Below are 11,631 nucleotides of genomic sequence, written 5' to 3'. Positions count from 1 at the left end.
TCCAATATGTAACTTATAAAGAGTAAGATTCGAGATTTTGAGCATCAACTAGTTTTAGATTCTATAATTACAAAATAGCAAGTGTGAATCATGCAAGTCAAAATGTTCCTTCCATCAAGTAGTATGTGGCTTGTCTACGTTAAAGACAAGATAATATTAGAAATCAATTAAACAGTTAAATGAAATATTTAGATGGTAATATCAAATTAATACATATATTTGAGAGTTTTGAGAGTTTTTTTATCCATTGTGATCCTAATCGACTTGATAAATTAGTCTCTGCAATTATACTTAAAGAATTTTCATTTCATATCAAACTAAAATATTAGGGGTCACATGGTATGAATGTTCATACTAGTCCAATATATAACTTATCAAGAATAAGAATAAGATTCGAAATTGTGACCATTGACCAATTTTAGATTCTACCATTACGAAATACCAAGTTCCTCTTTTAAAGTGAATTATACCAATCAAAATGCTTCTTCTATCAAGTAGTTTGTGACTTGTCTAGGTTTAAAACATGTAATTTGGAGTATTTTTACCATTTACATCACAAATGTGTAATCTTAGTGAGCATTTTGCCTTTAAGTAATTTTAATTGGAGATAGTTTGTCTTAAGTTTTTAAAACTTTTGTAGTGAATGAGGTATAGATTTGGAATCAGACCACCACCTATTAGAGGAAGGATGTAATAGAGTAGGGAGATCAAAACTCAAGAAAAATCAAAATTGGGACCAAAAAATTGGGTTTTAAGATAGGGGATCAAAACTATATTTTATTTTTAAAAAAAATAGGTGGATCAAAAGTACATTTAAGTCTTTTACTTTTCATTTTCTAAAGCATGCATTTGTTTTAACTTGCTATTAAGAACATGTGAGAATGACATAGCAACAAAACTCATATCCGCCCGAACCAAACCCACATGACAGGTTTTCCCTACTTTTACTGAGTTTGAGTATGAGTTTTGGATTTTCTCCGATTTCAAAACACGGGTATGAGACGGTTAACGGGGATATAGGTACCTAACCCGAAGCTACACTCAAACCCGTCCCGAATGTAGAAAATCAATTTATTACCCCTTTTATATAAATAGAAATCGAAATCATAAATCATTTCACTTACACAATTAGAGTCTCAGTCTTTGAGATGACACTCGGTTATCATATTTAACTCTTATCTCTTTCCTTATCTAACACTCTCGGCCTCTCTCTTCTCCATCACCATAGTCATCAATCGCCATCATCACTATCCTGGATAATGCATTACAACATTGCGCTTGGGATGAAAAATGCTTTTATTTTTATTTTTAAAAAAAAATTACATTGCGGGGATGAGGATGGGGCGGGTATACCCGAACCCGTCGGAGACCAGGATGAGATTCGATTTCTCATCCTATGGTATGGGTAGGATAACGGGTAAATATATGAGAGTAGGGTATTGAGGCAGAGAAGGTAAAACCTGTCTCCACCCACCTCATTGCCATGCCTACGTGAGATTGTTATTGAGAGAAGATGAAATGCTAGTTAAAGATAATGCATTTTCAGAAATAACGAAAAAAAAAAAAAAAAAAGATTTTTGCTTTTTTATTGTTTCACAAAATTGCACACAATTGTTTACTTATCGAGTTTAGCATTTCCTCGTTAAAAACTAAATTAAATAAATTTTAGAAAATGAAAAATAAAAATGTTTTTACAAGACACGATGAACTAAACCTGAATTAATATAATAAAACCTATCAGATAACCACGGTAATTTATTTTTTGAAAACGGATAACAACGGTGACTTTGTTGAGAGCTGTTTAATCCAAACACTTAAAGTGCTGTTTCTATTCAACTTAATCCAAACTTCTAAAATTACATTTCTTTTTTACTCAAAAATGAAAACTATTAACTTGATCCGAAAGTAAATGGCTAAACACAAAACAAAAAAAAAAAAAAACCTTACATTTGAGTAAACTTAAATTTAAAAATGGATAAAGATTAAAATTTATGTATATCACTTTATCGTCTAGTTTTTTAGATTTATCCAAAAAAAACAGACTATATAAACACACTAGAAGAGAGTAAATGACACATTCATTGAAAGGTAGAGTAAGCTACGAGTAAAAACTACAAAATGAGCAAATCATCCCTTTTATTAGTTTCAACCATTTTCATAGCCATACTAACCTCATACTGTTGCAACTCATTTCCACTCTCAACTCAAAAGAGATGGATCATAGATGATGCAACAGGAGAAAGAATGAAACTAACTTGTGCACATTGGGTTGGACATGCAACTCCAATGCTTGTTGAAGGTCTTGACAAATTGCCTATACAAGACATAGCTAATCAAATTGCTAAGTCAGGTTTCAATTGTGTCCGTTTGTCTTATGCTACTTACATGTTCACACGACATGCAAATGATACAATTCGAGATACACTTTATAGTCTCGATATACCTAAGGATGTTGTGTCGGCTATTGAGAAACATAATCCTTTGATGTTGAACATGACACATGTTCAAGCTTATGAAGCTGCTATTGATGCTCTTGGAGAAAAAGGTGTTATGGTGCTTATTGATAATCATGTTAGTATGGCAGAGTGGTGTTGTGATAATAATGATCAGAATGGATTCTTTGGTGATAGGCATTTTCATCCTGATGAATGGCTTCAAGGTTTGGCTTTTATAGCTAAGCACTTCAGGGGAAAACCCAATGTAAGTTATCACAAAACCATGATCAAGTTTACTTTTTTTCGATATAATGTTTTTTGTTTAACTATTATGCTAGTCTATGTAATTTTTAAAAATTTACAATACAAATATTTTTTTTTTTTTTTATAATCTAAACTTTCTCATGTCTATCCATCACGTAAAAATTAAGGGTGGACAGGAACAATTATTAAAGAATTAATAAACAATGAAGAAAGAGAGATAGAGACTATGAAGAGAGATTGAAAGAGGATTAGTCTGTGAACTTTTCTTAGACAGTAAAAATTTATTTAAAATTTTAAATACTTTTAAGAAAATATATATGAATTTTAAAATATTTTAACAAATATCTTGAACAATTAAGTTAATTTTAAGAAATCATGTAAAGTTTAATGGATATACATATGAACTTGTAAAAAAATTGATATGCATTATGGCCATTCCAATCAATATCTAAATATTGTGTCACTCATTACTTCCTGAAATATCTCAACAAACATGTTTGTCTGTGAAAAAACTTTAAAAAAAAAATGGATATGCACTGTGGTCATTCCAACCGTATCTAAATATTGTGTCACATAGTATTACTTTCTAAAATATCTCAACAAACATACTTCTGTCTTGTCTTCTGTGTGAAAAAACTTGTAAAAGAAATGGATATACACTATGGTCATTCCAATCATATCTAAATATTGTGTGTCACTTGTATTACTTCCTAAAACATCTCAACAAACATACATCGTTCTCTGCGATAAAATATGATTAGATGATGATGTAAAATAGTGCATATGTATCTTAAACTCTGTCCATTAAATTATTAACATAATGTTTCGCAGTTGAATAGATTGATATATTTAAGCCTAAAATAAGTTCTTATACTTCTTTAATAAAAAAAATAGTTATAATTATTATTTTGTTTTAGCAATGGTTGTACTTTTTTCGACAAGTAATGGTTATATTTTAACAATGGTGTGAAAGAACTTTTTCTAATTTTTTCTTTTGCATTGACGCATCTTGTTTATTCTTTTCTTGCTGTTATATGTTGTTATCTATAGGTGATAGCCATGGACTTGAGAAATGAGCTAAGAGGTGGACGTCAAAATTTGCCCGATTGGTACAAGTACGTAAGCCAAGGAGCAAGCACAATTCACAAACACAACCCAGATTTATTAATCGTCATTTCAGGGTTAAACTTTGACAATGACCTTTCATTTTTGAAGAAAAAGACCCTTGATCTAAACTTCACCAACAAATTAGTGTACGAGGCACACATTTATTCCTTCTCAGGAAACCAAGATAGGTGGAATTTGCAACCAATGAATTGGGTTTGTTCCTCTGTCATTGAAAATTTAAACGACCAAGCTGGTTTTCTCATTAGTGGTAACAATCCAGTACCTTTATTCATAAGCGAATTTGGATATGACATGACTGGTGGCAATGCCGTGGACAACAAATTCATGCCATGCTTTGTGTCTTATGCTGCCTCTGTTGACTTGGATTGGAGCTTGTGGTCTTTTGGTGGAAGCTACTATTTTAGAGAAGGCAGTGTTGGGGCTGGTGAGACATATGCTGTAATGGACTATGATTGGAAAAATTACAGGGACCCAAAATTCCCTCAGAAATTTCAGCTTCTCCAGAAGAAAATTCAAGGTACATATGATATGATATATAAATACATACATACTACATATATTATCACATTCACATAAAAATGTGCACAAAAATTAATACATCATATGCACAACTTAATATCATGTGTGTGTCATAGAGTTGTTTGAGTGATTGCCTAAATTACGTGTTTACTGAAATGAGCTCAAAACAACATATGATCACGTCAAAACTATTGTCATAAAGTTTCATAGACACTTCTACAATTGTTTATGTTCTACAACAAGCATAGGTATAAATAAGCTTTTTCAAATGCACTCAGAGTTTATGCCTAAAATGTGTGTTTATGTGATTTACTTATGCAGATCCAACTTCAAACCTCTCAAAGTCTCATATAATGTTCCATCCATTGACCGGTAAGTGCGCTCACGCGAATGGGAGTAACAATGAACTTGTATTGGGAGATTGTAAGAGTCATAGCGAATGGAGTTTTGAGGGAGATGGTTCTCCAATAAGGTTGATGGACTCTGCTATGTGTCTAAAGGCAGAGGGTGAAGGGCTTCCTGCAACCCTCTCAGAACATTGCCTGTCACCGCAAAGTTCCTGGAAATCTGTCTCAAAGACTGGTCTTCACTTGGCCACCTCTCATGGGAATGGACCCCTTTTTTGCTTGGAAATGGAGTCAGATTCCTCCAAGATAGTGACCAGAAAATGCATCTGCATAGATGAAAATGATTCTTCATGTTTGGACAACCCCCAAAGCCAGTGGTTCCAACTTATTTCAACCAATTTTAGTTAGGAATTAGGATCATGCAAATTAAATTTGGTAGGAATCTAGAGTGTGTCGGTTGCACTACTACCTAGTCCCTTCAGATTTTCATATTTTTCAGTCGTAGTAACTAGAAAGGTCATTTAGGGACTACTCTTTTCAGTGGTAGTAACTAGTAAGGTCATTTAGGTAATAATGTCGCTGTCTACTCTTTTCAGTGGCAGTAACTAGTAAGGTCATTTAGGTTATAATGTCGTTGTCTACTCTAACTCTATTGCAGCACCAACATCATGCTATATTAGTTGAAAGTTAATATAAATAAATGTTTTGTTGATATCTGCATTATCTCATTCATGAAAAATAAATACATGCAGTTAGATTTTTAACATGGTTTCTTGGAATATTGTAGAATTATAGCTCATATGAGACAAGTCCTAGTCCTAGAATACTATCACAGCCTTTTTATTTTGTGTTCAATTATTATTTTCAATAATTTGAGTGTCAAGCTTTTCTTGAATTAAACCCTTTTAACCCAACAATAATCGAACAAATTTTCTGTTTACTTGCCAGCGAGTTAATATTCACTATACTGTCTACATACAAGATGGAGAAACGTTTACAGTCAATGTTTATGGAATTCATAGTGGAATTTGAATTAATATTTATGTTGCTTATATCTTAGGATTGATAGGAATGATAATTAAAAAATGAAAACTTGCTTTACTTACAAATAGGTCTTCAATATCTCCAACCTCAAACCAACATAAACTGCTACCATCTTAGTAATCAAGATAATCATTCTTTTGAGGCAGCAAACTCGATATACTTCCTTGACCCCAGCCTTTTTCTACACGCTTCAGAGTTTTCAATGCAATATTACCGCCAATATCCCTGTCAAGTAACAGGAAACATTTTGTCAACAAAAAAAAAAACAGGAAACATATCGTTAGGAAATATTGAAGAATGAGCAGCATAAATGAATGGTAATTGCAATAATTAAAAAGCCATACGAGATAACTTTAAATGTCACACCACAAAGCAACTTTAATATACGAGATAATATTCGGATCCATGTTTATATTTAATATAACTTAGATATTTGAAATGGAAGAATAATACGAGATAACTTTAAATGTCACACCACAAAGCAACTCTTTCAAAGATGAAGACAATTCAAACAATAGTAAACATATATGATTATGTGAGATTGTCAACCCTGTTGAGTTGAAAACTGTCAAACAAATGCTGGTGTAGCAATGAATGCACACATTTTATCACATGTTAGTCTTCAACTCATCCAAACATGACTTCATGAGAAAGTTCAGTAATTTGTGCTGTCATTGCTCAAAAGTTCAACACATATCATGTTTAAGGCAACTAATAGTCGCATTTAGAAATTAATGATGCAGATTTTGGAAACAGTAACTATGAACAAAGAAATGAACTGCGTTAATCCAAGAGAACCCAAACTATCTAGTTAAAAACATCTCTTTTATAAAAGAACAGAACCCAAAAGTGGAATGAAAAGACTATCTTCACTACCATATGATCATACCTGTTAATTATATCCTGCCAATCACTTCCACCATCCTTGTGTAATTTTCGACGAAAGATGGAGTTTCCATTTCGGTAAGTCCTATCAGAAGTTTTATCTTCTAAAGCCAATTCCATTATCCTTCCTAGTTCATCAGCTTGTTGTTTGTTTCCCCTTTTACTTAAGCCATCAATCACAGGTATGAATGATGAATGGTCGAAGCAATATCCCTTATCAATCAATTTCTGAAGAAGGCCGTGAGCATCGTCTAACCTTCCATCCTTGCAAAGTTTGTCAATCAAATCTTCATACATGAAATTCTTTGATAAGAGAGATCTTTCTAATGAAGCTTCAAATAGCTCTTTTGCATCAGAGAGTTTTCCCCCAGCAAGTAATTCATTGAACATCAAACTGTACAAGGCTTCTTTGTGGCCACATACACTCAGAGCTACATCAAAAAGTTCACATGCTACTTTAAAATCTCCAGACTTGCAGAATGCTTTAATCAATATTTTGAAGGAAGATACATTGGGAGAGACGACTCCCTTATCCAACATTTCATGTAAAAGAGAAGTGGCATCCTTTGTTTTCCCTCCTTCGCAGAGACAATTGATCATATTATTGTAAGTGCAAATATCTGGATGTATTCCTCTTTCTCTCATCTCATCCATCAATCCGTACATTTCAAATATTTGCCCTTTACTTCCTAACCCCAAGATCAATGAATTATAAGTTTGAAGAGTCTTGCTGCAACCATTTCTCTCCATGTCTTTCAATACACGTAAAGCCGATGATATCTTCCCTTGTTTGCAGAAATTCAATACAAACGTATCATAGGTCACAGAATCAGGGTGCAAGTTTTTCGCCATCATCTCAATAAATTTCTTTTTGGCTTCTTCTAGTTTCCCAACCTTGCAAAGTCCATTAATTAAGGTTGTATAAGTGATCACATCAGGCACATTGGTCGATACATTGTGGATTGAATTAACTAGGCCAGCAACTGGGTTTTCTTTACCAAGGGAATTTGTTCCATCAGTCCACATCTCACTTACAACTTCACTTGCTTTCTCCAATTCTCCGTTTCTACACAGACCATTGACCACGATATTACAGGTCACAGTATCTAACTGATAACTCTTTTCGTTCATCTTTTGCAGCATTTCCTCAGCCTCTGACTTCCTCCCCTCTTTCCACAGGCTATTCAGCAACGTATTGCAAGTATAAGTATTTGGATGACAACCTTTCCTAATCATTTCATTAAGAATCGCTTTAGCTTCAAAAACCTTCCCTTTGCTACAATAGCCATGTAGTAGAGTAGTATAAGTAACAGTATCCGGGTAAACACCATTACTCACCATCAAATCCATCAACCTTCTCGCATCCAACATCATATGGTTCCTACACAGTCCATCCATCACAATATTATACGAGTAAATATTCGGTTCAATACCATTCTCCACCATTTCATCAAGAACCGATCGACCCTCCAACAACTTCCCATTTCTAAGCAAACCCAACAACCAAGTATTATAACTCTCCAAACTAACAAAATTCCCACCTTTCTTCATAGTCTCAACCAAAGACCTAGCTTCCTCCATCATCCCTTCTTGACAAAACCCCTTAAGCATCAAATTAAAAGTAACAACATTCGGCTTAGGAAGTCCCAATTCCCCATCCATCTGCATATCTCTAAAAATTCTCGACGCCTCAAAAACCTTCCCCGCTCTACAAAGTGCAGATATCCTCGAATTAAACGTAACAACATCAGGTAACAAACCCTTCTCCGTCATCCTCTCAACCAATTTCTCCGCCTCGTCATTCATATCCTGTTTACAAAAACTCGACACAAGAGTATTATACACAACCCTATTAACATTCCCCCCCATCTTCCCATCAACAAACTCCAAAGCCTGTTTAGTTCTCCCAGCTCGACAAAACCCACGAACAAGTATCCCAACAGTGAACTTATTAGGCTGACAACCCTTTTCAGACATTTTATCAAACAGTTCACGTGCATGATCAAGCGCGTTAGATTCACATAACGACTGTATCAAAAGATTAAAAGTATATGTTTCCGGGTTAACACCAGTTTGAATCATGTCAGTGTACAACGAAGTAACGTAATGTGGACGATTCTGTTGGAGGCTGGAACGGAGGAGGAGGTGGTAGAGTTGAAGAGGAAGAGGGGTTGATGGGAAATGGGTTCTGAGTGATTTGAAATGGGAGAAAGCGAAATCGAGATGGTGGGGTGATTGGGATAAGATATTGAGAATTGAAATGTGGGAATGGTGTGATGTGGTGAGTTGAAAGAGATGGTTGATTTCGTTGTCCATGTTGTGGCGGAGAAGGATGCGTGTGATGGTGGGAATGAGGTGGTGATGATGGGAAGAGGAAGAGGATGAGGATGAGGATGAGGATGAGGGAGATGAAGAGAGGATTCGTTTGAAGAGATGCCATGCGAGTTTTGGGTTGTTTGTGTTTTGGTGAATGGATTTTATTAGTTTTCTTGTTGTTTCTTCCATGTTTTCGAGGTTGTTTGGTTTTGAGATTTGAGTTTAGCACTACTATTATAGCTTAATTGAACATGTCACAGTGAAGGTTTGATTCCAAAGCAGTTTCAACTATTTAGCGCCTAATTTGTTTGTTTTTGGCGGTGTGTGCATTGCAAACGTGTGTTCATTTATGTTTGTCTAATGTCTGAATGTGACTGATGATGCAATCAGATAGACTTTGCCCTGTTTGGATTGTACTTAAAAAAAATAATCTAGGCAAATAAATAAACTTTTATATTAATTCATAAGTTTTCATTAACAAAAAATTTATCTTCATAAATTGTTTTTTCCATAAACTATTTTAACAAAGTTATAAATAACAAATAAAAGCATATTTATACGTATAAATTATTTTGCATAAGTTTAAAATAAACTCAATTCAAACTAAATCTTTGCACCACTGTTATTAATTATACCATCATATAAATTTTTTAAAATAAACATGTCATGAAAGTGTGAGGCGTTGTTAGTATAGTCTCTTTAGGTATAGAAATTGCAAATGTATCTCTAAAGTCTCTTTTATTAATCCAATAAAAAAATCAAAGAACTAAATTGATTAGTTAAAAACATATTTGAGGACTAAAATGAATAATGAAAGAAATACTTATGGATGTATTTGTAATTTATAAAAAATATAGTTCCATTGTGTTCGCAGGGTGATCAAAATGATTGTTCCTGCAAATATATTTAAACCAATAAAAAATCCGTATTTTCGCACGGTTAAGTAGCATTTCGCTAATTACATAAAAATAATTAAATTGTTAATATTGTCAAATGTTTAAACATATTAAACAAAAACTATCGGTGTTAATGTAATATTTTTATTAAATATTTTTCTCTTATATATACAAAAATTTGTTAAACAGTTGAACCACGAGAGTTGTGGATTTTATTTGCTTATATTTGCGAAAACAAATTATTACATACATATATGAGATAGTCGATATGATAAAATTTTAAAAACACATGATTGTTTTCAAAATATCAAAGTTAATGTAGTGTTTCTATTAAATAATACACATGATTTTTTTTATTAAATAAATTTTTATTTTATTTTTAAAACGTCATTAAATATTTGCACCACACTTGTTGATGATTTTATATGCTTATTTATGCAGAAGAAAGTCGATATGATAAAATTTTGAAAATTCGTAACTATTTTCAAAATATTAATATTAACGGTGTTTATATTAAATAACTTTAATTTTATGTATAAATAATTTTGAATAACTATTTTATGTGGTTATCTTTTTTTTAGGGGATGTGCTTATATCTTAAAAATTCAATTTTTTTTTTTTTTTTGGGTCAAGTAGTCTAATGTGTATATATAAAAATTTGATTTTATATATACATAATGTTTTATTTTAGGGATATATACATAATGTTGTTGTTTCTTCTAAAAATAACAATAATTATGAAACTAGTATAGTTTTTCTTCTAAACATAACTTAAATTTTTCCAACCCAAGTGTTTAAATTTTATTTGTTTTTGCTAAAGAAAAAACATTGCCTTTTCTTTACAACCCATTTTGGGTGAACCCCGTAGCAATCTCTAGAGTGTTCTCGGGCTATATAGAGAATCCCCGAATATTTCCAAAATTAGTAATTTCTGGAAATTACACGATGATTCTTCCATCTAGTTTATATACCCGTCGCCTGCGAAGCAGGTTATTCACACTAAGCATTGAGAGTAATTAGCAATTACATTCCATTCTATTCTCAATTTACAGAGTTCTAAAATCTTCATCAAAATGTCGCTGATTCCAAGTTTCTTTGGTGGCCGAAGGAGCAACGTTTTCGATCCATTCTCCCTTGATGTTTGGGATCCCTTTAAGGATTTTTCATTTCCCAATTCTGCACTTTCTGCTTCTTCATTTCCTCAGGAGAATTCTGCTTTTGTGAGCACCAGGATTGATTGGAAGGAGACCCCAGAAGCACACGTGTTTAAAGCTGATCTTCCTGGACTGAAGAAGGAAGAAGTGAAGGTTGAAATTGAAGATGACAGAGTTCTTCAGATTAGTGGAGAGAGGAACGTTGAGAAAGAAGACAAGAACAACCAATGGCATCGCGTGGAGCGTAGCAGTGGAAAGTTTATGAGGAGGTTCAGATTGCCCGAAAATGCCAAGATGGATCAGGTGAAAGCTGCAATGGAGAATGGTGTTCTCACTGTAACTGTTCCAAAAGAAGAAGTTAAGAAACCTGATGTTAAGTCTATTGAGATCTCTGGTTGAACTTTCTAAGAATGAGTTCTGTCATTATGTTGCTTTAAATATTCGTGTACTCAGAGTTTGGCTTTAATGCTTACCTTGTGTGATGTGTGAGTTGTTATCATATCATATGTGAAATGTTGATGCATAAATAAATAATTAGTTCTTGTTCTTCAAACAGTTGCGATTCACTTGTATTTCCCTTGGAAAATTAATTTGAGATGTTGTTTGCATTCCCAGTATGGAACATAAGAGAGAGAAAAACAAG

The 11,631-nt window shown here is 33.3% G+C and overlaps 3 protein-coding genes across 4 annotated transcripts; 2 read left to right on the top strand and 1 right to left on the bottom strand.

The window, feature by feature from the left end:
• The first annotated feature begins 2,093 nt into the window (after positions 1 to 2,093).
• LOC11429717 (glycosyl hydrolase 5 family protein) lies at positions 2,094 to 5,374 on the top strand. Its single transcript, XM_003608231.4, has 3 exons — positions 2,094 to 2,700; positions 3,750 to 4,344; positions 4,668 to 5,374. The coding sequence occupies exons 1-3, from the start codon at positions 2,119 to 2,121 to the stop codon at positions 5,099 to 5,101; spliced, it is 1,611 nt and encodes a 536-aa protein (XP_003608279.1). The 5' UTR covers positions 2,094 to 2,118; the 3' UTR covers positions 5,102 to 5,374.
• LOC11423830 (pentatricopeptide repeat-containing protein At2g17140) lies at positions 4,352 to 9,282 on the bottom strand. Of its 2 annotated transcripts, XR_003011563.2 has the most exons (3): positions 6,627 to 9,282; positions 5,800 to 5,962; positions 4,352 to 5,019 (listed from the first exon to the last, which is right to left on the bottom strand). XR_003011563.2 is itself a non-coding variant. In XM_003608230.3 (2 exons), exons 1-2 carry the CDS (start codon positions 9,125 to 9,127, stop codon positions 5,851 to 5,853), a joined length of 2,613 nt encoding a protein of 870 aa, XP_003608278.1. In that variant the 5' UTR covers positions 9,128 to 9,282; the 3' UTR covers positions 5,700 to 5,850. The 2 variants fall into 2 exon arrangements, 1 of the variants encoding a protein (XP_003608278.1); XM_003608230.3 differs by lacking the exon at positions 4,352 to 5,019 and having other exon boundaries at positions 5,700 to 5,962.
• Positions 9,283 to 10,684: 1,402 nt separating this feature from the next.
• Positions 10,685 to 11,610, top strand: LOC11435072 (18.1 kDa class I heat shock protein). Its single transcript, XM_003608229.3, has one exon. The coding sequence runs from the start codon at positions 10,908 to 10,910 to the stop codon at positions 11,385 to 11,387; it is 480 nt and encodes a 159-aa protein (XP_003608277.1). The 5' UTR covers positions 10,685 to 10,907; the 3' UTR covers positions 11,388 to 11,610.
• Positions 11,611 to 11,631: the final 21 nt, after the last annotated feature.

The sequence above is a fragment of the Medicago truncatula genome, chromosome 4 (genome assembly GCF_003473485.1).
Source record: "Medicago truncatula cultivar Jemalong A17 chromosome 4, MtrunA17r5.0-ANR, whole genome shotgun sequence".
Lineage (NCBI taxonomy): Eukaryota > Viridiplantae > Streptophyta > Magnoliopsida > Fabales > Fabaceae > Medicago > Medicago truncatula.
This window is presented reverse-complemented; position numbering and strand designations above follow the sequence as displayed.